General features: G+C 39.7%; 3 protein-coding genes across 4 annotated transcripts; 2 read left to right on the top strand and 1 right to left on the bottom strand.

The window, feature by feature from the left end:
* Nucleotides 1–2,250: 2,250 nt before the first annotated feature.
* Nucleotides 2,251–5,605, top strand: sypl2b (synaptophysin-like 2b). Its single transcript, XM_034695725.1, is given in 8 exon segments — nt 2,251–2,439; nt 2,573–2,650; nt 3,274–3,392; nt 3,507–3,619; nt 3,622–3,681; nt 3,684–3,706; nt 3,978–4,166; nt 4,259–5,605. Coding segments are annotated over 8 exon segments (756 nt in total). The 5' UTR covers nt 2,251–2,421; the 3' UTR covers nt 4,415–5,605.
* A 3,789-nt stretch (nt 5,606–9,394) lies between these two features.
* On the top strand, nt 9,395–14,759 carry atxn7l2b (ataxin 7-like 2b). Its single transcript, XM_034696863.1, is given in 9 exon segments — nt 9,395–9,539; nt 10,173–10,205; nt 10,208–10,243; nt 10,361–10,652; nt 10,749–10,993; nt 11,485–11,653; nt 11,850–12,021; nt 12,462–12,583; nt 13,585–14,759. Coding segments are annotated over 9 exon segments (1,809 nt in total). The 5' UTR covers nt 9,395–9,442; the 3' UTR covers nt 14,228–14,759.
* Nucleotides 14,760–16,747: 1,988 nt separating this feature from the next.
* Nucleotides 16,748–24,761, bottom strand: amigo1 (adhesion molecule with Ig-like domain 1). 2 transcript variants are annotated; one of them, XM_034695030.1, is made up of 2 exons: nt 24,037–24,761; nt 16,748–22,933 (listed from the first exon to the last, which is right to left on the bottom strand). In XM_034695030.1, the coding sequence occupies exon 2, from the start codon at nt 22,828–22,830 to the stop codon at nt 21,283–21,285; it is 1,548 nt and encodes a 515-aa protein (XP_034550921.1). In that variant the 5' UTR covers nt 22,831–22,933; nt 24,037–24,761; the 3' UTR covers nt 16,748–21,282. The 2 variants fall into 2 exon arrangements, with proteins under 2 accessions (XP_034550921.1, XP_034550922.1); XM_034695031.1 differs by lacking the exon at nt 24,037–24,761 and adding an exon at nt 23,477–23,691.
* Nucleotides 24,762–25,302: the final 541 nt, after the last annotated feature.

Here is a 25,302-nt window from a genome sequence, read left to right as displayed (position 1 = left end):
CAAAAAAAAAAAAAAAAAAACTTTCTGCTTTCAACCACATGAAGAGAAGGTACAAAATTATAGGCACGGCCCAAAGTGTAACCAAAATTCCTCTGCATACTCATTAACAAGCATTCCCACCATACTAAACTGAAAGAATTACATTGAGGGCATGTGTGTGAATGAGATCAGCCTACACTGGTGACAGTCATGGGAAACATGGTTTGCTGTGCATAAATAGGTTACTCTGCCAATGCTTGGCTGGTTAGTTTACTATCAGTGACTGTGGAAATGACGACCTCTAGTGATAGGCTATTACCATTACTGCACAATGATTCCTGGTGCACTTATTGGCATTTAGACTAACAACTGGTAAAAATTAAAAGGGAATCACAATTTGTCACCATTTAATATATTATTAAGACAACCCCCACAATATTATAAAAGTGAAGTTTGTTAGATTTGAACAGTTCAGTAAAAAAATAAAAAAGATTAGCAAGTTGCAATTTAAAATAAAATTGTGACATTTCATCTTTTGAAAAATGTGTATTTTTCTCTTCTTTTCAGTAGTTACCATCCTTATTGTTCATGTTGTTTTTTTCTGCAAATATACTCATGGCCAGAAAAAACAATTAACCGGCCTAAGGCAAAACAGAGGTTGTTAGACTCTGAAACTCACCTCCACAGTCTTTTGACTGTTCCATGTAAAATACTTCTGCTCTTGTAAACAAAGTGGGGTTTTTCTTAAATGTCAGTCTAAGTTATTTCTAATTTCAAGTCGAATATCTATTCAGAAAGTATACCAAATCTTGATAACCAACAAAACACAAAAGAAACAAAAATTAAACTCATAACAACAATACATAATAAACATTCACACAACTAAATTGAACAAACAGAAATAAAACAAAACTGAATAAAACATTTAAACAAAGAGGTATCATGTATCACAAAATAACTATGATATAATAGAACAATATCCCTATAATGTATAAGGTTTGAAGAGCTACAGTTCTTAAGTCCACATATCTCATTTCTTTTAAAACGCTGTATGTGGGGGTTTTCCCAGTTCATTTGCATTTGTGAATAATCTTCTATTTTAAATGAACAGATTCAAACAAACAGTTTCTACAATGAACATTTCTCTTTTCATAAAAATATAAGCTATTTTTCTTAATTGTAGCTCAATACTCAGGCAAGTTAGTGTATTGAACAGATACTCCAGCCAAAAATTTCCTTCATAAACATTCAGAAAATAGGCCTAAATGAGAAAGTTATACATTTATGATTTAAAATACAACTTCTTCTTTTTTTGTTGGTGAAACATCACTTTGAAAGAATGCATATTCTATACTCATTTCCAATTCATATTTTCAAATCGGAAATCCCAGAATTACTTAGCAGAGGAATTGTGGACCTGGCAAGTCTTTTGATATGATTGTGGGTGCATTTATTGACTTCTTCCATAATCTATCACAAAAAATATTCAAAGACTATTGCAAACTCTTTTGGAGTCAATCTAATCCCATATTTCTTGAGGACTTCTATTCAAGTGAACACATGCCATTTTTAAAATATTTTTTCATCAACAAATATATTTTCTAACCAAACCATCAATGAACAGAGCTTTGCTTTTGAATATTAAATATCTTGATTGTTCGACGGGGAGACATTTGTTGTGGGGATAATTTAATTTGTAAATGAGGGTTAATTTGCAAAAACAGCTAACTCCGTTTTTATACATTTTCAAAAAACACATTTTTTTGATTAGATTCCTAATAAAGTTACATTTTCAAGATATCTCTGATTAGTAAAGTAATTTTGACTAAGTAGAAGCCACCCAACCTCAGTTGATTGATCCTACCAAAAGCTAGTATTAGAAAAAAATGTGTTTTGAAATATTCTTAAAATTTTTCAAAAGTAAGTGAACTGTTTTTGCAAATGAACTCTTCAAATGGAAAATTCTCACTGCGGTCAAGCCAGTCGCTCGTTATGGAAATGCTCTGGACTCCAGGGCAAGTAGGAGTTAAAGAATGAGCGAATCTGTCCTGTTATTGTTCTCCGTCTCCAAAAAAAATGAATTAAATATTGAAGCCTTTCCATAAAACTGCAAGAAAACGCAATTGTATACGAACCATAACAAACTACATACTGCAATAATAAACAAGTACTTTATATTACTTATCCAAGTTGTACAGAAAGTAGCTACTGAGTGGTCCAAACACACTTAGGTGTAAACGAGGAGCGGCTGTTGTAAATTCTCTGTCCCAGCAGCAGCGCCCCTATCAACGTCGTGACGTCACGGATCACGTTTTTCCTACTACGAGTCTCTGAAGTTTGAGAAAGTTTGACAAGCCCGAAGAAGAGGAGCACCAAAGAAGAGTTAAGCTCAGTTCGGAGACAAATAATCGATACCAGCGGTGTGTTTCCTCCGGACTAACCATGGAATCCGTCGCACAGGTATAATGGCGCTGACACGAAGAGTGAAAGAACGGTCAATGGCGCATACTAATACCAAACACACCTATCAGTTGTGACTTGTTTCTCTGTATAACGGCGTCATTTTACATGTTGCACTTGTATTTCTCTACAGAAAGTGCTCAACTCGGGCTTCACTCTGGACTTGGGGCCTTTAAAGGAGCCTTTGGCCTTCATTCGTGTGCTAGAATGGGTATGTTTCTTTCAAATTTTTTTACCATATGGTCAATGGCGGGGTAACATCTACGTGAGCTTTCCATCCCTGGTAGCAGAAATACCTTTCAAATTGATTCTGCTGCTTGTCTTGTGACCCACTGCACGCCTGTTTAAGCTATGCGACTCATCCTGTGAGCTGTAACACCGTTTCAAACACGTTATGCACACTAGTTTATCAGTCGAGATATTTCTGTCAGATAAGCACATTTAAATGTTGACCTATTAACACATTAACTCGAGTTAGCTCGGTTAAAGTGATACTTCTGTCTTGCAATGAAGAAAAATACTTGAAAGACAATAACGCCATATGTTATAGCTTTCACTTGCAAACATATATCACTGTGTTGTCTTCCACTTGAAGATTAAACTCTGTATTCTCAGTAGCAAGAAGTTTAACCTTCTTAAGAGTGCTGCCTTAAGGATGTGATACTTGTGTTAGCTTTGCACACCTTTCACAGTGAAGACATCCTGTGAGTATGACAAGGATTTCCTGTCTAATGTGTTTCATGAAATAAAAGGAAGTGTGCATGTGTGATGGTTTACTCAGCCCTCTGTCCTCTGTCCTAACTGTGTCCTCTTATCTTGTGTCTGTGGCTGCAGGTGTTTGCCATATTTGCCTTTGCTACAACAGGAGGTTACAGCGGCACAACCAGCATCCTTATCCAGTGTCTTGGGCGGGACAGTCAAGAAATACATGCAGAGTTTAATTACCCGTTCAGGTGTGTCTGTGTGAGCAAACAGAGACATGCTCACACCCTGTTAACAGTGAGCAGGAACATATGTTTACTTTTAGGATTGCATAAATTAAAAATGTCTTATCTGTGTTTACACAGGTTGATGCAGCACCCATATAATATTCCTGAATGCAGCAATACAAGTACCACCAGTGTTGCCTACCTGACTGGAGACCACACATCCTCTGCACAGTTTTTCGTCTGTATTGGAGTGTTGGCCTTCTCTACTGTACTGCTACACTGGTCCTCTACTTAGGCTACCAGCACATATATAGAGATCTAGTCGTGGCCCCATTGTGGTATGTTTACATAAACATGTTTCCCAGCTGTAAAATTCAGGACTGACAACACTGATATGAATGGAATTTTATAAGAGCAGGCAATTTAAAATTAATTTTCTGAGTTTAAAATGTTACATCTGGCATCAGCTGGGAGTCACTTCATCCTAAAATCTTTCTAGGGTCCGAGTGCATTTATCAGTTGTGTAAGTGGAACATTGAAGAGCGTGTGTCTAAACTGTACTAGCTAGTTCAATAGCTTTACTTTTACTGCTCATGTTTTTTCTCAAAGGACCTGTTGATAACTGGGGCCTTTGCCTTCCTGTGGTTGGCATCCTCCTCTGCGTGGGCTAAAGGCTTATCGGATGTGAAGTGGGCCACAAGTCCTTCAACCATAGTAACCCTTCTCGGCGGTTTGCCAGGATCCCAACAAGTGCACCCCAGGTGCTGTCCCTCCATGGGCCGTCTAAATGCCTCTGTGGTAAGTTGTGTGAAAATGAGTCTCTTTCTGACATGAAAATCTTGTGCATGCAAACAGCCTGGGATTTTGACTTCTGTCTTATTTTGTGATAGATCTTTGGTTTTCTTAACCTCATCCTGTGGGGTGGAAACTGTTGGTTCATTTACAAGGAAACACCTTTCCACAAATCAGCCGACCAACCAGCAGACGCGGTAGGGGGGAGTCGGACCATCGTAAATGCTTCCTCATTTCTAAAGTCTAACAAGTAGTGTTATTAATTGAGTCATTTTGGTACTAATTATTCAAAGAAAAATACTTAAGGTTATGAATTTATATTTTCAAAACCAAGGGCTCCTTTTTGCTCTGTAATCTTTTATATTTAGTGCTGTGTTGACGTCAATCCATTTGGAAAGTAAAAACGAGTTGTTAGTAGTCAAACAACTACTGGAAACTGTAGTAGTTGAAAAAGCCCTAAGACTTTTTTTAACCCTGGTAACAAAAAATACCTGTCAAGTAGCTCATATGTAAGACAGATGTGGATTTAGTATTTTTTTTGTGATTAATCATAATGAAGCATTACTTTGTCAACCTGTTTACAGCCAAAAATATATCTGCACAAAACATCCCTTCTGAATTAGCTATTTATAAAAAATGTACCTCAGGGCCATTCAGTTTATGAATAATAAAATACCTGGTTATATAAAAACTCAAAGAAAACCATTATTAACACAAGTACAATCACATTTCAGTTCCATCCTTAAACACCTGTAGGCATCAGAATTTTGTGTTACAAATGAAATGGCAAATAGTTAACAATTACATTTAGTTGCCTTTATGAGATTACTTATAATGGCTGTAAGTTCTTATTGTGCCTTTTGTGTCATTTTACATCTCTTCATCTCACTCTTTAACTTTAAGCCACCATTGTGACCTAGCAGCTGAATAGTATATTGAATGTAATGGCATATCTGCTTAGAACACCTCTTATGATTGTAACATTTAAACACATAACACTTCTGAGGTAGAAAATTGTGATGTTTTCCCCATTGAGGACGGTTTTTTTTTTTCCTCTGCCTTGTTGATATGTTTAATTAATGAAAGACAAAACCCAAACAAGGTCCTCGACGCCAAATGTTCTATCTGCTAAATAGTGTTGTTACAATTTATAGTTGCTGTTATAATTGACTGATCTGTTACCTGTTATTAACTGATTGCACCATCAATTGTCTTTAAAAAAAAAACCTGCCTCAGTTACTGTTGTTAAAGGCAAGCTGTTTTCCTCTGTTACTTGCATCATTATTATTTCCTTCTTCAATACAGCCCTGCTTGGTTCACAGTTTTACGCAGGATCAAACACTGTGTTGATAAATGTCACATAGATGAGACTGAAGTTCCTTTGAAAGACCAGGAAGATATTGCTTGGACATAAAATGCTGTGCAGCATTAAATCCATTACTGGATCAGTTGTTGTGTGTCTGATTAATGCCTCATTGTTTCATTGTTTGCAGCTCACTAGTGTTTTTTTTAATTGGACAAGCGCACAATGTCACTGACACCACTATCACACCTACTGTTAGTTCCTTTGAGAAGCTGATGTATGTGGTTAAATAATTTGTCTTGTGGGGCATTCAGAAACCAATGCCAGCCTTAAAGATATATCACATATACATTCAATACAGATGTCAATCAGTAGGTGGCAGACAATCTGCCCCTCCCTGGCAAAATTACACACGCACCAACAGGCTTTAGATGAACCTCCTGACCCTCACCAGTGCAGTCACACGCAGGTCACTTACACAATGCGCTGGTCTGTCAGTGAATCAGCTGTAAAACATCAGTGCCTGATCCATTCTTCTTGTACCTCAGTTTAACTGTGAGGCTGCTGTTGAGCTTACTTTACATTCTTAAAATTTGTTAAGCTTTAATGCCTTACATACATTGCGTATTTAAAAGTTGGGCTGAAAATCATATTGATTTTCAATGTCATCCTTTTTTTTTTTACACACGATTGCTAGAACCCAACTGCTGATCAACAAAACAGTTTTACCTGATGAATAAGAATGACAAATTTACTATTTAGATCTTTACATCACTGCTGGAATGTGGTTACATTGCCTTGAGCTTTGTAATATTGGGAAGAGTTACAGTGTAATCAATTTCATTATGAGGATAATTTTTTTAACACAAATATCCATAATGCTGCTCAATTTGAAAAGTAGTCAGGGTACTGGAACACAAGGCAATAATAGAATCCCTATTTCTGAACCAAAATAAAAAAGTTGTTCAAAGGACCTCAATGTCCACATTCTATTTTACAAAAACAAAGGAAGATAGAACAACACCATTAAGTACGCCCTAAAACACTAATAATCAAAATTTCAGTCTTGAGTAGATTTTGTTGTTATTGCACAATGTACAAGTGGAAGCACTAAATACACTTTAACATCTCACACAAGCTGCAATAGTAGCACAAAGTAATGTAATGTTATGCATAATTATAATGTATAATACAACAGTTAGAAGTATATTTGAATATGCCAAGATGTTACGCAGAAAAACTAGTCCATGCATTTGTTACTTCCAGGTTAGCTCCCTCTTATCAGGCTGCCCCAATAAGTCTCTAGACTCTTCAGCTAGTTCAAAACGCCGCAGCTCGAGTATTGACCGGAACTAGGAAGAGAGAGCACATCTCTCCTGTGTTGGCTTCTCTTCACTGGCTCCCAATAAAATATAGAATAGAATTTAAAATCCTTCTTTTAACCTACAAAGCCCTTAAAAATCAGGCACCCTCGTATCATAAAGAGCTCATAGTGCCCTATTACCCTTCTAGAACACTACGCTCCCAACATGCAGGCTTGCTAGTTGTACCTAAAATCTCTAAAAGTAGTATGGGAGGTAGAACCTTTAGTAACCAGGCCCCTCTCCTTTGGAATCATCTACCAGTCAAGGTCTGGGAGGCAGACACCCTCTCTACTTTTAAGAGTAGGCTTAAAACCTTCCTTTTTGATAAAGCTATAATTAAAGCTGGCTCAGGCTTGGACCAGCTTTTGTTATGCTGCTATAGGCCTAGACTACCAGGGGAAGTGGCACACTAACACACTGGGATCCTAGCTCACCCCCTTCCCCCCAACCCCTTCATCACTTACTTTAACTCTGCCTGTCCTATTAAAATTACTAACCATAGACCTTTCTGGAGTCCCTGAGCTCCATTGTCTCGTAGATTCCTCTGAGCTGCCGTAGACGTCCTCCTGCTGCAGACGTTCTGGACTCCAGCTGATACTGACGTACTGGACTTCAGTGGCAACAGCTTCTACTACTCGTCTCATCACTATCACCTCTCTCTCTTACTCCCCTCTATCTGTCTTTCCAGTCCCAACTCAGTCGAGGCATGATGGCTGTCTAACATGAGTCTGGTTCTGCCTGAGGTTTCTGCCTGTTAAAAAGGAAGTTTTTCCTCGCCACTGTAACTAGCTAAATACTGCGATGTGCAATGCTCATGATGGATTAAGGTGGGGTCAGACGAGTCTTACCCTGTCTTGAAGTTGGGTCTCTGTTCATAATTTGACATAGAGTGGTCTAGACCTCCTTTGTTTGTAAAAGCGTCCTGAGATAATGTTTGTTGTGATTGGCGCTACACAAATAAAGATTGATTGATTGATTGATTGAAGATAAGTGTAGTATGAAGAGCTGCTGCAGTCACAGTAGGCAGTGCAGGTGGAAACAGAGCAGGTGTTCGTAGTGCTACTGCAAAACATTGTGCTCAGAAAAAGCAACAGGGAGTAAGAAACTGATATAATACACTCTAAGTATATCCTCCAGTAGAAATATAAACACATTATACATGAGTAACAGTATTGACAGAAGTATAAACAGTAATTGGTATCTGAAGGCTAATATAACTAATTTATTTATGTCCAATAGTTTGAGTCTTTTTAGTGTCTTTATGTGTCTAGTCTTTAAACTAAGGGGTTAGTGGGGAATCTGTGTGACTATTGTGTAATGGCTAGTTTTTACTTTTAGGACAGAAACTTGTATTGTTCGATCTTCAACTTTCCAGAAGGTCAATCGTATATTAAAAATAGTTGAGCTACCTCAATGAATCTTACAATGACTAAACCAAACCCTGGTTTAAGTCTGAACTAATGAAAACGAGGGACATCCAGTGGTGGACCAAGTACACATCTTCATTACTTTAGTCAAACTATAGATACTCCAGGTCAAATATTACTCAAATACAAGTGAAAGTTGTTTATTCAATTATTACTTGAGTTAAAGTACTGAAGTACTTGCTTTTAAAAATACTTAAGTATTCAAAGTACTTCTTAAAAAAACTCAAAACGTTGTATTTTCACAAAACATATGCAGTCAAGAATACATAGGAGTACATTCGGTTACATCATGTTTATTTAGAAACCATTACTTGAAATCTCTAAAAACTATACCATGGAATAAAACATACACTAAGTTACTCCAAGCACAGACAACTTACTTTGAAATGTTCTTCTGGAATGAAACAAATGTTATGTAGCTCAACACGCTTTCTCAGGTTGGACTGTGAATTTTTGTGTGTTTGGGCAGAGTGGGGAACAGGGAGAACATTTCAAATGATACGTATCCTTCTTCATTTCAAAAACCTCTAACACGGGCTAAAGATATGACCATGGGTGCTCAGGTGGAGAATTATAGCCATCATTACCACCTCTAAATGAACTGCCTGATCTGAATTAAATCTGCTCTGTGTTTGCTCCACGTTCAACCGTGGAGAAGCACAATATACAGGTATGTCTAAACCACTGAGACAAATAGAACTAGACAAACACATTTTACTAGGGATCAGATTTCAGAAAAGAGAAGGAAATTCATGAGCTGACTTCAAAGCAAAAGTAGTGAGTAACTAGAGCATTGGGATAAATGCAGTGGAGTAAAACGTACAGTAACTGTCTTCTGAATGTAGTGGAGTAAAAGTAATAAGTTGACCCCAATAATAATACTCAAGTAAAGTACAGATACACAAAAATGTACTCAAGTACAGAACTCAAGTAAATTTAATTTTTTACTGTCCACCACTGGGAAATTCCTATAATATAAACAGCTTCTGATGGTGCTAACAAACTGAGCAAACTGTTGACAGAGGTCGTATGCTTCAGTTGTAATTAAGGACAGTGTTGCAATCATTAAATACCTAGTTAAAAATAAAGTGTTGTTTGTACACGACACGAGATGTATAACGGAGCGAGCTCGGTGGCGCGCATGTTTCGCGCGTGCCCGCGCGGTGTCATGAACGCGCAGAAGCAGCAATGGCCGCTGTGGATCGGCCAAATCCTAATCTCGACGATTTTGTCGGATTAAACTGGAGTTGTTGGGTAGATGGAGTAAATATTTTTCCATCTGACGGTGAGTCGCATCCCCTGCCCTTCACCTGGTTTTACTACAAGATAATGTTAATGATATGTGATTTATTTATCCGTGAACGTTACTCAGAGCGGCATGAAGCAGGACCCAAACAAAAGACCCACTGGGTCCTAGTGCAGGGTGAGTTTGCTTAGGATGTAAACTGAAAAAATAAATGAAATAAAATAGTGTATAAGAAGTCCTTTTTAAAAAAAACGTGATTGTTTGTTGTGTATTTTATAATACAGAAGCTCAATAAATCATTTACTACAAGAACAGCTGTTTACCTGTGCTCAAGCGCCGTTAGCATAAGCCCGCCAGCTTCTGTCACACAAACACAACAACAACACAGAAGAAGGATTTGTTCTGTTTGCCAACAGCAGACTTTACTGGCCAACATCTCACACAGAACCAGTTAATAAGGTTGTGTTTACCAGACAGGAAAGGATAAGAAAGCACGTGTGTGTTGGAAAAAACCTGAAATTGTAAATTTAGAAGTCGACAAAACGCCGACAGACAGAAGTGAACAAAGTGTTCCGTATTTTTTATCAGCAAAGCATTCCAGAGGCGTCTTTTTAAAGGCTACAGGAAGGCCATCTCGGTGTATAATACTTGTTGTTTTTGCTCTACATGCAGCTAGTTCTAATAATGAAGACAGCAGCAAGCATGGGAGGACCAGCTTGAAACCATGACCCTCATGAAAGAAGGTGAAGACAAGGGCGACCCAAGAAAAGCAAAATCTCTGAGTGCATTTAGTATCATCTTAGGTTGATCCCCCATGAAATGTATTTCTCTATAAATCTACTTAATATTTTCCTTTGCAGACATGCACATATATGGTCACTGTCCAGCTCACGATGATATATACCTGGTGGTGTGCAGTCACTGTGGGCAGGTGGTGAAGCCTCAAGCCTTTGAGAAGCACTGCGAAAGGCGGCATGGTCTTCTCACTAACATGTGTGGCCCTCCATCTGATTTGGCCTCTCAGCCTCAACCTTGCCCTGGCCACTCTACTTCCGATCTTTCCGTCTCTACCAAGAAGCAGACAGATGCAAGTGCCTGCATCTCAAAACCATTTCCAGTCCAACGAAACAGACCTACCAAGGACAAAGAGAGGTGCTGTTTCAGGATGTTTTTATACTTGAGTTGTGCCTTAATTGTCTAAATTGAATAGAACATTTTTAAACTGAACTTCTTTTTCTACCTCTGCAGTTCTTCTCAAGTAGAGAAATCCCCTCAGGAGACCCCTCCTCCCCTCCATCTTCACTCCCCCTCCAAGCCTCGCCCTAGGGTTCCCCCTTGGCACACAGGACCTCTGCCCCCTGGCCACTGTCCCCCCTCCACATCTCCGCCAGAGAAACTCTCTACACAGAAGCCCACAGCTGGACAGTCCAGTCAGACTCAGAGTCCTCTGCGGGGAACAAGAACCTACAGCCAGATTTACCAAAACAGCCATGGTGAGCAAACATCTGTTCTTCCAGCTGCTGTTTTGTCCTGTCTCTTTTCTACCAAGAGCCCTGAAACATTGTGTGTGTTAGTTTGGGTTTGGTATACAGTATTTGCATTATCATTTGACGAGATCATAAACTTGTTTTGGGAAAAGTTCCATATGGTAGTCTGTATCTTTCCATCAGCTTGGATGGTTGTGGCTTTCTGTGTCCTGCTGCTGCTTACTGACTTCTGTGTTTGCTTTGTTTCCCATAGAGAAGAATTTGACCTGAACAAACACAGCGACGGTCTTGATCCAGAAAGGAAGAAGCTATGCAGCCGGGAGCTTGACTGCAAAGTAAAGTTTTACTGCCTTGACATGAAATGTTATCTAAATTGAAAATTATTACCAGTATTTCTGTTTGGTTTACTACTGGCAGAGTTATGAGTTTTAAGAAAGTATGTGTTTTAGATTGGATGTAATGCATCTGTTTTTTCCCTTTGCCATTTTTTGATGCAGACCGATTCTATCCACTGCAGAAGAAAACATCAGAGAATCCAAGAGCTTCCTCTGCAGGACAAAGTATGGAGCAGCTCTCTGTGAAAACAAAGGACAAACCGCAACATTTGAAAGAAAAAACAACTCAGGGCAGTAAATACAAGCTCAACAGCAGCTGTCACATTTTCAGGTATAAAACATTTTCATCACCATTTTGATTCATGAGGGACAATGAAAGTGGTAATATGAGGACTTTTTTATCATATGAAGAATACATAGTATGAATGCAAATGTAGAAGATTATCATCTAGATGGTAACAGCTGTATGTTAATGTGGGTCTTTCTCCACACATTAACTCCTGCTTTTGTGTTGTTAACTGGTCCAGGGGTCCATCAGAAAGTTTCCCTGGGGAAGAAGGAGACGGCACAATGGAGGTGGAGGTGCAGCCTCCTTATCCCTTCAATCAAACTCTGCCCTCAAGTGATGAGGATGAAGCTGACGATCAGGAGGAAGCCACAGACCTGCCTGCCACACCCTGGCATCCCAAACCTCTAGGGGTGAGTGTAGAAATGAACAGAAGTTCAGCAGCACAGCAACCTGTAGATTGAGATTAGTCTCTTCTGTCCTCTTTGGACCTGTAAAAAACATGTGTGTGTCACTATATGTCATTGTTTCAGGCAGTTTTGCTTTTTATTAGATAGGAAAACTGTAGAGAGACTGGAAGAGAGGGGGTAGCGAATGGAGGACATGTAGCAAAAGGTCATGGTGCCCTGGAGTCAAACCAGCGACCAGTGCAATAAGAAAAGTAAAAGTAACTTTAATTAATTTGGTGTACCAATTGAGTGAGAGACACAAGGTTAGTTTTCTTTTCAATGAAAATAGAAAAGATAGTGATCACTCATTTGACTATGAATTCCCTGTTTTCAGACATGTAAAGTCCCACCTCTTGGGAGGACATGTGAGTGCCTGTGTTTCTGAAACCATTTGTCTTCTGTAGCTTTGCACTTTTGGATGCCGCACTTTGGGTTGCAGCATCTTCACTTTCGACAGGCGATGGCACCACGTGCAGTTTGCCCTCAGTGCTATGTTGGAGCACCATGTCAGCACACACCTGTGGAAGTGAGTATCAGACTCGCAAAGCAGTGTTATTACCTATTTGCATACAGCAGGTTAAAAAAAAAAATCCCCTGTTGGGCACCTCTGGCCTAGTTGTTTAAACACGCACCCTATGTACAGAGTCTATAGACCTCGTTGCAACATCCGGTCTGGTTTGAGTCCTAACCACGACTATTTGCTGCATTTTCATTTGTCTTTCCCCACTCTCTGCACGCCACATTTCCTGTCTTCAGATGTTCTATCTAATAAAGCCACATAGATGAAGAAATAATCATCTCCAATTAAAAAATGGTCTGTCCGACTCGCAGTGTTTGCTGCATCCATAGTAACAGTTGACTCTGTAGCCTTTGTAAAATGATCAAGGCTAGCTGTTATTACTCACATTAAACTGCACATTACCACTGATGGTGAAGTGAAACAAAGTGAGCAGAGCAGCATGAGCAGCGCAGCACCTAAATAAGTCATTCTGTCTCACCCCTGTCAGAGTCTGAGATTTTCTTCTCCATTTCTAAGTCCCTAAACACTGATGCATCACATCGTCGTATCCTGTGTTCTGTTAGGTTTTTACTACATGTGCTGTCTTCTATTTTGGATATTCTTCCTTTGTTGCCCTGCATTTGTGTCATCTGACTTTGATCTTTTCCCTCCCCTTCTTTTCCTACATAGTAAACAGACTGATGTCAAGTTAGAAAGACTTCTTTCTGTACATTGATATAATCACAGCTAGTCCTCCAGAGCAGCATCCATATCAACAGTCTGCTCTTCAGTTCGGTACAGAGAGATAGCAGACCTTGGGATGCCATGATCAATCAGTCAAAATCAAGTATTTCACACAGCTGAGTGATAAAAGCTGCAGTCATGTTTGGGAAGACCTGCTGCTTAAACCCGGTCTCAACAAAATTAGCTAAACCACCAAAATGAACATATTTCTCATTAATTAATATTTGATTTGATTAGAATGGGATACATGACTTCTAAACAGCTTCATGTTTTTCCTTCAACAGGAAAATGCCTCAAGTATCATCAGGTCTTGGTGCATGTCATCACGCCCCTCTAACTGCAGGATCACCTGTCAGGACTGGCACCAGACTCCCCAAATCCTCACACACCCTCAGGCTCGATTCTACCTCACTGGTAACCAAAAGCAGTGAGAACTTTGCTAATAGGACCAAACAGCCTTCAACCACCCCTGCCACTCGTAGTCCTGGCCATCCCTGCAGCAGTCCTCTTGGGCGACACAGCAAGGCTCAGCTGAGGGGGGCGGAGCTAACGCATGATACAAACAGCAAAGACAAGTCCTCAAAATTCATCAGGGATCATGAGAAGGACCAGCCACACGTCCCCTCCCCTAAAAGACAAGTAAACGGTTCCTTCTCACATGTAAAGAAGTCATGTCCTCCTCTTCAATCTCCCAGCAGCAGAAGGAAGCCCCCAGGGATTCAGCAGAAGGTGATGGACTGTGACCGCATCGGTCCTGCCCAAAAGCAGAAAGGCAGTAAAGAGTCAAAGCCCCATAGCTCGCCAATTTCCAGAACTTCCAAGTGTCAGCGCTTGTCCTCACCTCCCCGCTCCAACATCCTCGCATTGAAGGGAGAGAGTAACAGAAATGTGCTTGCTTGGGGCCGGGAGAGAAGATCCGACTGCTGAAGACTTGAGTCGGCTAGCAGGCCACAGCACACAGAAGGATGCATACTATCACAGTGTTTTTGAAGATGTTGATCCTTCCCTTTACAAGACAAGAATGACACAACACAGTTTCTTGATCTTCACCTTATTGTCAGTGGTTATTTTTTTTTACAGCAGTGAATAAATGACAGTTGTTGTTTACCTCTCATCTTCACAGCTTACAAAGAGGCTGGCCTTGGAAAAACATCTTGGAGACGAGGCCGTCTGCAGACTACAGCTGTTGGCAGCTGAGTGTGAATGAGTGTGGTGTGTGTGTATGTTTCTGTTCACATTTGATTGTTGTTATATTCTTATGCACAGACATCAGGAATAAATATTTGTCTCTTTGGTACTGTATGGATGTTATTTTGTAAAAATGACTATTTTTCTACATGAATAAATGTTTCAGTTTAAAACCTGTGTATAAAATAAAAACATACCTCACTCTTTTTATTGTGCTGCTAAAATTGAGCAATTTCATGGAGAGTTAATAAAAAAGGTTTGAATCCATTTAGCCCGGTGTCTTCTGTTATTTTACTGTTAAACAAAAAGGACTACAGAAATGCAGTTTTGATGCGACTACTCATCACCTCTTTACCTGATATCAACATGAAAAGGGTTGACTTGAAAGCCTTTTAGTTTTCTCAGATTGAAACTACACACTATCAAGTCATATGGTTACTAATGCCTCAATGATTAATAACAAATGTGAATGTCAACGTTTAACATTTCCTTTCACTGTTCTGCTGATGATGTCCAGATCTACCTACCTTTAACCTCAAGATCCAATGAAGCTGTCAGAATATTGCTAGACTGCCAGAACGTCATTAAGTCCTGGATGGCTGCAAACTTTCTGCACTTAAATGAAAATAAGACAGAAGTCATAATGTTTGGATGTGGTCCAGTCATGTTTCCAGCTGGTTTTCTGGGCCCCCTTACACCAAACATCCGGTCTTCAGTCAAGAATCTTGGTGTAATATTTGATGACAGGCTGTAATTTGATCAACAGGTAAGCTCACTTGTTAAAGACAGTTTTTTTTTTCAGAACACTGAGATCGTTGAGTCAGTCGTTGTTGGTCCTCTTCTCTTCTGTTGCCCCTAAATGGTGGAATGAATTGTCCAACTCCATTCGATCTGCAGGGTCCCTCTCTACTTTCAAAAGACAGCTAAAGACCCAGCTCTTTAGGAAGCACTATGCACTTAGCTAGACTGTTCTCCACTGTTGTCCCACATGGCAGATCATGTCTACCAGCTACAGTTGACTCGCACTGTCCTGCTCTACTCTGGGAATCTGTGTTCAGCTCTGGAGTGACCCAGCACTTTGTACTTTAGTCATTATTGTGGTGATGTTAATAGTTGATGATGATAATGGAAGGTATTAAATTGTTTGGTTGCTTCATTGTAGATGTTCCTTATTTTATAAAAAAAAAAAAAAAGAAATTCCTTACTTACTTGTGTGCATTGCCTTTACTCTGCTTGGCAGTACCTGCACCCAAATTGACTTAAAGCACTGTGTTACTCTTACTGATCTTGTTTCCTCTTGTCTAGATCTTTGCTTGTGTTGTACTTGTTTTCGTATGTAAGTCACTTTGGATAAAAGCGTCTGCTAAATGACATTGTAACATTGTAACATTGTAACATTGTAACACTCCCAAAACGAGGCTTAAAACCAAAGGTGACCGAGCCTTTGTGGCGGCGGCCCCGCGGCTCTGGGACAACCTGCCCCAACATATCCTCTCTGCGGGATCAATTGAGGTTTTTAAATCCTGTCTTAAGTGTCACCTCTTCTCCCTGGCTTTTAATCAAGGTTGAGTGGACATCTGGCATAATCTTAAATAAATTTGAATTTATTTTATTCTATCTTATTTTATTACATATTTGCATGTATTTTAGTATTGTATTGTATGTTATGTTTGTTATTTGTGCTGCTTTTGATCTGTACAGCACTTTGGTCAACGTCCGGATGTTTTAAACTTGCTCTATAAATAAAGTTTGAGTTGAGTTGAGTTAACTGCAGTAGTACATTAGTTAATTTGACCACTAGATGATGCTAAAACATCAAGATGCTCTTCTCCAAAAATAAGCCCATGTTGAGGACCTTCAACCATCTCTATCCTGTTATACAAGCACAAAACCCATTTATTCAGTTGTATTATGGTCAAGTGACAGTTATTGTGAATCAACACAGATATTTCAAGGCTGTGCCAGGAAGTGATAATTATTACTAATAGGAAGTTGATATGTGATTTTAAATCAGTGTACATCAGACTTGACATAAGGGTCCTTGATAAAAACTGCAGTCTGTTACTAATCAAAGAAACATGCTTTTGTCCTGAATATTCCACTTTATTTACTATATTATCTGCTTGTATTAGTCAAAATGACTTTAGCAAATGTCCTTTGCACAGTTCATTAGATATTAGTCAAAACGTTTATGAAGTATTTCACTATCACAGATGATTTCTTAAAATAAAAGACAGCAGAAATAATGAAGACAGCCCAAAGTGTAAATCTTGATCTTTATTTAGTCACATGATAAATCAGTGTTCTTAACCTTTAATGCTTACAGGGTGTCACCTCTCCTGCAGTCTGAGAAGCTCTATAGCATACCATGCAAAGCCATTCCACTTTAGCTGCAAGACCGTTCAGAGGTTATGGCAATATGACCAACCAGCTCCTCTCCAGAGCAGTGGTCAATAAACTCTGAGCTTTTAATGCAGATAAAAGCTCTCATGTGTGGAGGGCCTTTAGCCCCGCCGCCTCAAGGATGTTTTCCTGTAATTTGCTACTTCATAGTGAGACAAATGGAGAAAGATGTTTGCCGGCAGTGATACACCACTCCCTTCCCTGAACTGATCATTAAGACAACAGTTAATGATCCATTACTGCAAATAGCAAAGAGCCTGTGAACTGCACAGATCTAAAAACCAGAGGTTTTGTCTTATTGATGTTGCTTGAAAATGCAAGTATGAAGTTTTTATATCACTTTAAAACCTACAACTGTCATAACTCCTGAGATTAAATTACCCTCTGTTTTCAGATCTTTTCAAAGCCCTGTCGTGTTCCAGGATTTCAATCGTGGCTATCAACAGCTCTTGCTTTTACTGTGTTGTATTTGCTTTTGTAAAAATACCCTCCAGCCTTTTATAAACAGAAAACTGTTGCTTTAATTGTTGTTAATTATTCATTGTGAAACTCACCCATAGCCAACAACCTAATAACCTCAATTGATGTCTTTTCTCCTGAATTCTTTATGGCTTAATAAGCAAAGTCAAATACTGACTGAAAGTAACTGCAGGCTACATACTCACTGCCCATCAAGACCCATCAAGCTCCAAAACTGGTAGTGTTCCCATGCAGTTTTCTTTCAAACATCTTAATATACGTATATGTAGTTATTCTTTTGTTGAACTTAACTCTGTAGCAGAATCAAGTGTGAAATACATCCGATTTCAATAGAAAACTAAACCCCAACCTGCTTAAAAAATAAACATTTATGTCAAGACTAAAAGTTGGAAACAGCTAACAGTAGCACAGCTGCAGACAAAATTCAAAATGATCAACAACATTTTAGATTATACAAGAATACAGTCAGTACACTGGTAGAACATAGCCGAACACAACTAATCAATACTGAACACAGAAAAGTGAGTCTTAATACATATATATATACTGTATATATAGATATATATAGGAAGGCAGATTTGCTTTGGACAGAACAATGCTTTGCTTATCCTCTACGTCAGGACCCAAAGCATTTATTTTTCTTTGAACAGCACTGAAACTTGTATTTTCAGACACAACCAGAAGAAGACCCCCTATTAGTCACAGCAGATTTAACTTTATTGATACGGGCTGACTTCATAAACAAACATAATATTCCTTGATAATCAGGCGGTACAATGTGTGCTCTCTCACACCCCTAACACCTGTGTTTGATCTGACTTTTTAGCTGTCTCATATTTGGTTAATGGCATTCAGTAGCTTCTCATGGGGCTTTGAGTTGCCAGGCTGTGAAATCAGAGGAGTTTTAGATTGATCTCAGAATGAAAAAGTGAGAAACAGCTTGTATAAACCAATTCCATAGGGCAAAACCTGGAGCCTGGATCCCATGAAAATAGACCAGATTCCTACCAACTGCAGCCAGTCTGGGGTAGTGCTGAATGTGGCTTCATTTAAGTGCATGTTGTGGTATTTTTTGCTGTGCTCTCTTTCTCCACCTGGTATTCCTATGTGTGAGGGATGGGATGATTCACACACCAACCTCTCTGATAAGTGTGACTTCCTCTTTTCACCCACACAAGAGATGCTGTTGTGCACACCACAACTATGAATATAACATTACATTTCAAAAACCACATTGCGCTCTGAAAGGTGTACATCATATTGTCTGAGAACTCTACGGACATTAAACTTAGAATTTATATATCTTTAGACAACTATTGATTTTTCTAGGTACTGAGAAGTGCTTTTCTAGAAAACTAAGAAGCACGTTAACTAACATTATCATTTCCAAATTTTCACATTCTACTTTCCAGCCACCTGTATTAGTGGGAAAGCTATTGTACAATAAAAAGCTGTAGGCGTATCCCTCATAGACAAATGTCAGACAATTTAAAGGGCATCACATTCATGGCCTGGCTGAATGATTGCTTTTGAACTTCATAAGGACAGGCACATAATGACTGAGGAACACAAACAAAGCAGACCTATCTGGGTTGAATCAAGGTTGTTTGTGTACAAAGAGAATGGCATTGTGTGGCTGTGATAACACACCTTTCCTCACAGAGACACAGAGGGAAGCTGCAACCCATCAAAAAAATCCAATTAGCATTTATGTCAACCTAGCCTTGTTGTTTAACACCACACAGTTCAATTAAATCTCTGCTTGTTGGAGCAGAAACACAGTCTTCTGTTCAAAACCTTGTTAGTGAAATGTGCACAGCAAAGGAGGCATCCTGTATCTGAAATTGAATCTGCAATTATTCAGCAATGACTCTAAAGACAGCGGCAGGACTAACTAACATCAGCGCTCTCCATTCGAACAATACTCAACATTATTTCCCCTGCAGGTCTGATATTATGACAGCTCTATTACTTAGCATTAGCTTGGTATTTACCTCTTGCTATTAACACTACAATTTGACCACAAGGATTTTAAACTTTACACAACCTAGGAATACCTATAGGTTCATGTTTTTTGTTGTTAATGTATCAAAATTGTTGGCAGATTTTATGCCAGGTGCTTATTTTGAATCTAGGAAAGATAAATAAAAGTTAAAGCAGTCATTGGTGCTAGCTTATTGTTGAACTTCCTGCTAATGATGCTCCAATTTGACTGAAATAATTCAAACTCTTGGGCAAGGGGCATTTTACAACACACCAAGTCCATTTTATTTAGTGAGGACATTAGTATCTATCTGTATATTAAAGCTAGACAATATGTGCATCATCTGTCAGGACAACACAGATATCTTTAGTGCTTGAGGAAGGCTCTAGCAGTTAAACTACTTTGATACACAATGACTGATTTTTAGCTGATTAACTATTGTTCTTCTCATCTATATTTAAATTGAGGGTAAGAAAAATATCACCCTTATATATCCATGGGAATACTATTGACTATATATTTTTATGCATGAATCTCTCTCTCTCCTCTGATTGTAAAAAGTGAGGCCAACATACCCCCTAAATACACGTTGACATGTAGCACTCTTGATGTATTTTGGAGCCAAGGCATGCGCAGAAGCAGCCTGGCTGGTGGAGCTGTGGGACTGACGTCACATCCCCATCTGCTAACCAAAACACACATTAGACTTACTGATAACACGTCAGAGATACCTCAGGTCAGTCCAGTCCACAGAAAAACTGATTTTTGTCTGTTGATTTGCAGATTCTCATGACTATGGAAAATGTAATAACTCTTGTGTTTGTTTTCTCCGGCAGTTCCTTCTCTACTCTCCTAATCTGGTAAATAATGCAGCAGGAGCCTGTATTTGTCAACAGAGCTGTCAATAATGATGACACATTTACTCTTTCAAACATTAAATAACTGATTAAAGCTAAACTCTTTGGAAAAAGTGATACGCATATCTGCATGGACAGAGCTAACTGCTATGACTGAATGTATATTTGAGCAAAATGTATTGGACATGTATTTTAATTTTCTATTTTGTCAGATTTTCCATCTGTTAAAATTGAGGAGGTGGGCTTTATGAAACTACAATACCGCAGCAAGTCACCAGGGGGAGCTCTAAAGTTCCACCTTCACTCTGGGGGAGCTGTTGTACTGTCCATGTTTTTATTTTAAAATACAGCTACCTCTTTAAATCTGAGTAACAATCAGCCTGAAAAATTATATTTCAGTGTAACTAAGAACCAGCTAAGCAGTCAGACGGAACTAACCCGGGAACACATAATGTGGATTTGTGACATGCTGTTTTTAATAGACAACTCAAGCTTGATGTAAGGATGTGTTTGCAGCATGTCAATGCCATGCTGTCTAAGTCTGAGTCCTTGATTGAGGAGGAATTCAGTATCTATGTTCTAATGTTGTAAGATGCAGTCTAATCTAGTCATTGTAATATAAATACAATTATGAGCCAGCCATGGTTTCAATAATTATTTTTAAATCTACTTAAAACCTGTGCATTATTATCATATGTATTTCTCCACACTTCAACAGTTTGTTTATCACTTCCTGAGTGCTGATATTAACAATACGTCATCTACATTTTACTTTGTTAAACTACAGTAGTTACCACTTTTCCTGTCCTCTGCCATTCCTTCACAGTATTAATGATAAGTGCTACACATTAATATGCTGGAAAAGTCTTGCTTGTTGTCATTTTAGACAACATCATAGTTTGTTATTTTATTCCCTTTGAGATCCTTATTTTCACTTGTCAGCAAAGAGAGATGAAAATCCTTCCTTCTTTTCTTTCAGTTTAGTCATAGTCACAGGCTACATGAACCAAACATGGTCCATGTTGTATTGTTCACATCCAGTCACACCCATCGTCTCTGCCTGTCTTTTCTCAGGCCACCATCGGGGTGTCTGAGAAGACTGAGCTGATGGACTCTGCTACTGACTTCTTCCTCTTCCCCTTCATAAGAGAACCAGCCTCTGCATCCATGTCATCTCCATCATCGTCATCCTCCTCCCCATTTGGGTTCAGCTTACCGTTCTGGCTCTGTAGGTCTTTTGAGTCTATGAACGCTACGTGCCGGTTCAGCTCCGCCTTGAGCTCCGGGTCCTCGTGGGTGGGTGTCACGCTGAGCATGGAGGAGTGGATGCTGTCCTCACCCCTGTTTTTACCTTTGTTGGGGCAGCAGAAGCAGCGGCATGGTGTCATGTAAAGGTACACTAGCACCAGCACTACACTAACCAGGCAGCCCACTAATGTGGTGTACGCTGTGTTTAGGGTCTCCCCATTCCCATGCATTGTAATATTATGAACCTTCAGCACCACGTAGATGGTCTCGTTTAAGGCCTCACTCATAGCAGTGCAGGTGTAGGTGCCAGAGTCCTCTACTCTCACTGGATTAATCTGCAGATTCCCCTCTTTCGTTACTTTGGCTGTCTGGTTGCTCCCAGACATCACTATTACATTGCCAGGCATCATCCAGGTCTTTGACATCTTCCTGTGTTTGGTGTCACAGTAAAGAATTAGCCGTTGCTCCAGAAAAGCCTCTACATCATTCTCCTTGAACGTGCTGCAGTTCATGCTTTCGCCGCTTAGATCAAAAACACGCTCTGTAATTTTTTGTGGGCCGGGCAGAATGCATGTGTAGTTGTCTTTGAAGTCCAATGCAGAGTTGAACTTTCGAATGTACCAATGGGCTAAGAGCGTGTAGAGGTCACAGTGACACAGCAGGGGGTTATCGTGGAAGTAGAGGCCGTTTTTAATCCAGGCAGGCAGCACCTGGAACTCGTCGACGGGTAGAAGCTTGATCTTGTTGGAGGACACATCCAGGAGGCTAAGTTTCTCCAGGCGGGATCTTTCTTTGACCAGCTCTAGAGGGAAACGGGAGATTTGGTTCTGACTTAGGTAGAGTTTCTGAAGGTTGATCATGGTTACAAAAGCAGAGCGATCAATCTGGGAAATGTGGTTATTGTAGAGCAGAAGGACCTCAAGGTTTACCAAAGGCTCAAAGATAAATTCATCAAGAAGCGTCAGGTTGTTTGAGGACAGATCCAAGTAGCGAAGGAACTTCACATATACAAACGCCTCCGAAGACAGAAAATGGAGACCATTATGGCTGAGCAGGAGGTTATGGAGCTTTGGGAGGCTGTTTGGGGTCCACTCAGATCTCAACAGCTGTATGTTATTGTAGCTGACATCCAGCACAGCCATGTAGAGTGGCAGACCTGTCGGGACACTGCTCAAATTCATCTTGGAGCAGCTCACTATGTTGGAGGCACAGATGCAGGTCTTTTGGTAGCCCAGGGGGGATCCTGCTGTCCCTGGGAGCCAGAGAAGAGCCATGCAGAGGGAGAAGGCGAGGGCCCATCTCTGAAGCTTACTCCAGTGAGGTATTGCTTCCAACAGGTTGTCACCTGCTCTGGTGGAGGGCTGCAACATGCTAGTAGTTGTTCTAAATCCCAGAGAGGTTTACTACGATCCCTTTCTCAAAGAACAGCATGGGAGAGCAGCTGCAGGATTCCCAGGCATCACTGATGAAAAGCTGAAACAAAGACAATGAAAAGAAATTTATATATTTACAGATAGATAGATAGATAGATAGATAGATAGATAGATAGATAGATAGATAGATAGATAGATTTGAAAATAAACAGATAAACATACTTCTGCATATTCATGTCTTAAAGGGATAGTACTAAAACCCCAACAAAAAATACTGTGAATGAAAGTGCCAGCTTACCACCACCACATTTCAAAACACGTGAATCTACTGTCCCTCCCACACTGGCAACCACAAGATAACTGATATTTCAAATGCTTTTGAATATTTTTACATCATTAATTTCTGTAAATGCAGTTATAAATATGAGTATGACACATACATTAATTATATTTCTTACAAGGATATTTTTTACATGTTAGTAAATAGAAAAACAGTCATTGTTTTAACTAGTATTTTAATGCTGTAGTTCTTTTTGTAACTGCTACTTTAGACTCTAGAAATAGATCACATTTCACAAGCGTATCTTATTTTGCAAGTAAAAGCTTCATATGCAAATAAGGAAGCATGCAGCCACAGCCTCACGTGTATACACAGCATGTCTGTGTGCATCTTCTCCATTTGCTCGATAAGCCAAGTCATAATCATAGTGTGCAAATTGAACCGTTCTTACTGCCCAGAGTCAACACGAACAGTAAACACTATAATTATGTTTTGCTCACAGCTTCCTCATGCATATACTGTATTAAGTAAAATATCTCTAATGCTGCTCTGCTCAGTGCACGTCTTCCTTTAAAACTAACACTCTCTCGGTACACACGCTAACCCATGTGCAGTCACACTCTGGGGGACATGCATTTAATTTTTTGCTCTCCCCATTTCCTCCTCTTTGTCCCTCTCTTTTTCATTCAGAGGCATAATGAAAATATTACTGTACACTAAAACCCAAAGTCCAACAAGTACATGAATCAAATCCAAATATGAAATCGTGCAAATGTTCAGTTATGTCATGTTTTGAAATGTCCCTGTCCATATGAGGAAGAGCTGTGCTAACGATGCATTGCACCAATCTGCCCGAAAACAAACGCGCACATCATGGAAACGTGAGCGTAGAGATGGAGAGAGAACCGGAGGGAGACTCCTACCTTTGAGCGGGATTCAGCGATGCAGGCTTTCATTAAGACAGCTCCTCGACTGTTTACAATGCTCCTGCATTCAGATTCTCCGTCTGAATGAGTCTGTGAGCCCGCTGCTGCTGAGGACAACAACGGAAGCAGGGAGGATGGAGAGCACCGGAGCTATATCCTCGCCAAAATAATCCAGCTCCACGCGACATCAAGTGCTAATTTACGCAAAAAGGGGTTACGTAAAGAGCAGAGAGCATGTCCTTTTAACTACAACCGATTTTCGACTATGTTTCAGTCAGCCTTTTCGTTTTAATGTGACATGTTGCTTGGTACACACACGGCCACAAAGCATCGCATCCGTCCTTCTCAGATAATTGGCGCAGTTTGAACAGCTCCAGCTCCTGTCTGCTCACAGCAGCAGTCGTGGAGATAATAAGGAAAGATCGGTCTGTGGCTGACGAGTTTCCCTGTGGCCCCTCACTGGCCTGCTGCTGTCTATCGGCAGTCCTTCTGCTGCTGCAGTGGATGGTATGTTTTTTTCGGCTGAGTTAGTGCGCTCAAAGCCAGAAGGCGCTGTTTAGCCAAGAAGGGCGCACCGAACATGCGCTGCGTAAATGTACTACCTAAAAAAGAAAACACGAGAGCGCAAAATAAATACACAACGACCATCTAAGCGTTCGTTGAAGGTTATGTCATGAACTAAATACATAAATGGTTAAATTGGTACATTTGCACTCTCGGGGAAAATTTAAACGTCCCAGACTTTTTGACCTTTACCTAACCCCCTAAATGTGTCACATTAAACTATAAAACTGTATTATATTACTTCTCTTAAAACATGTCCTAAAGCTTAAAATTGTCACTTTAAAGTGATGTGAAATTAAATGAAATATAATGTCTACAGATTACTTCTCCTTTTGGTCTAATATAAAGAGGGCATACTACCTTTTAATTAAAGGTAATGAGCTGAAACATTTCCCCACTTACTATGAGTCCATTAAATAAAGCTAATATTTGGCAGGTCTAGGTGAGAAAAGCTGCTGGAAGTTCTCGTCTGTGTGTGTGCCAAAATAAGACATCAATTTTGCTAACATGTGGCTGAGTGGTTCCACATACTGTATGCAGTGACACATTTCATCATCACAGTAACATCTGACTGGACTATTTGTGGCTGATTAATCCTCCCTGTGCAAAGAGTAAAACATGTGGTTATTGTTGTCAGTGTATGTGTGACTGATTGGTTGGTGATTCAGTTGCAGTTCAAAAAAATCTGTCAAAATGAGG

This window comes from Notolabrus celidotus, chromosome 11, assembly GCF_009762535.1.
Source record: "Notolabrus celidotus isolate fNotCel1 chromosome 11, fNotCel1.pri, whole genome shotgun sequence".
Classification (NCBI taxonomy): Eukaryota; Metazoa; Chordata; class Actinopteri; order Labriformes; family Labridae; genus Notolabrus; species Notolabrus celidotus.
The sequence above is the reverse complement of the archived record's forward strand: the minus strand, read 5'-3'. Positions and strand labels throughout refer to the sequence as shown.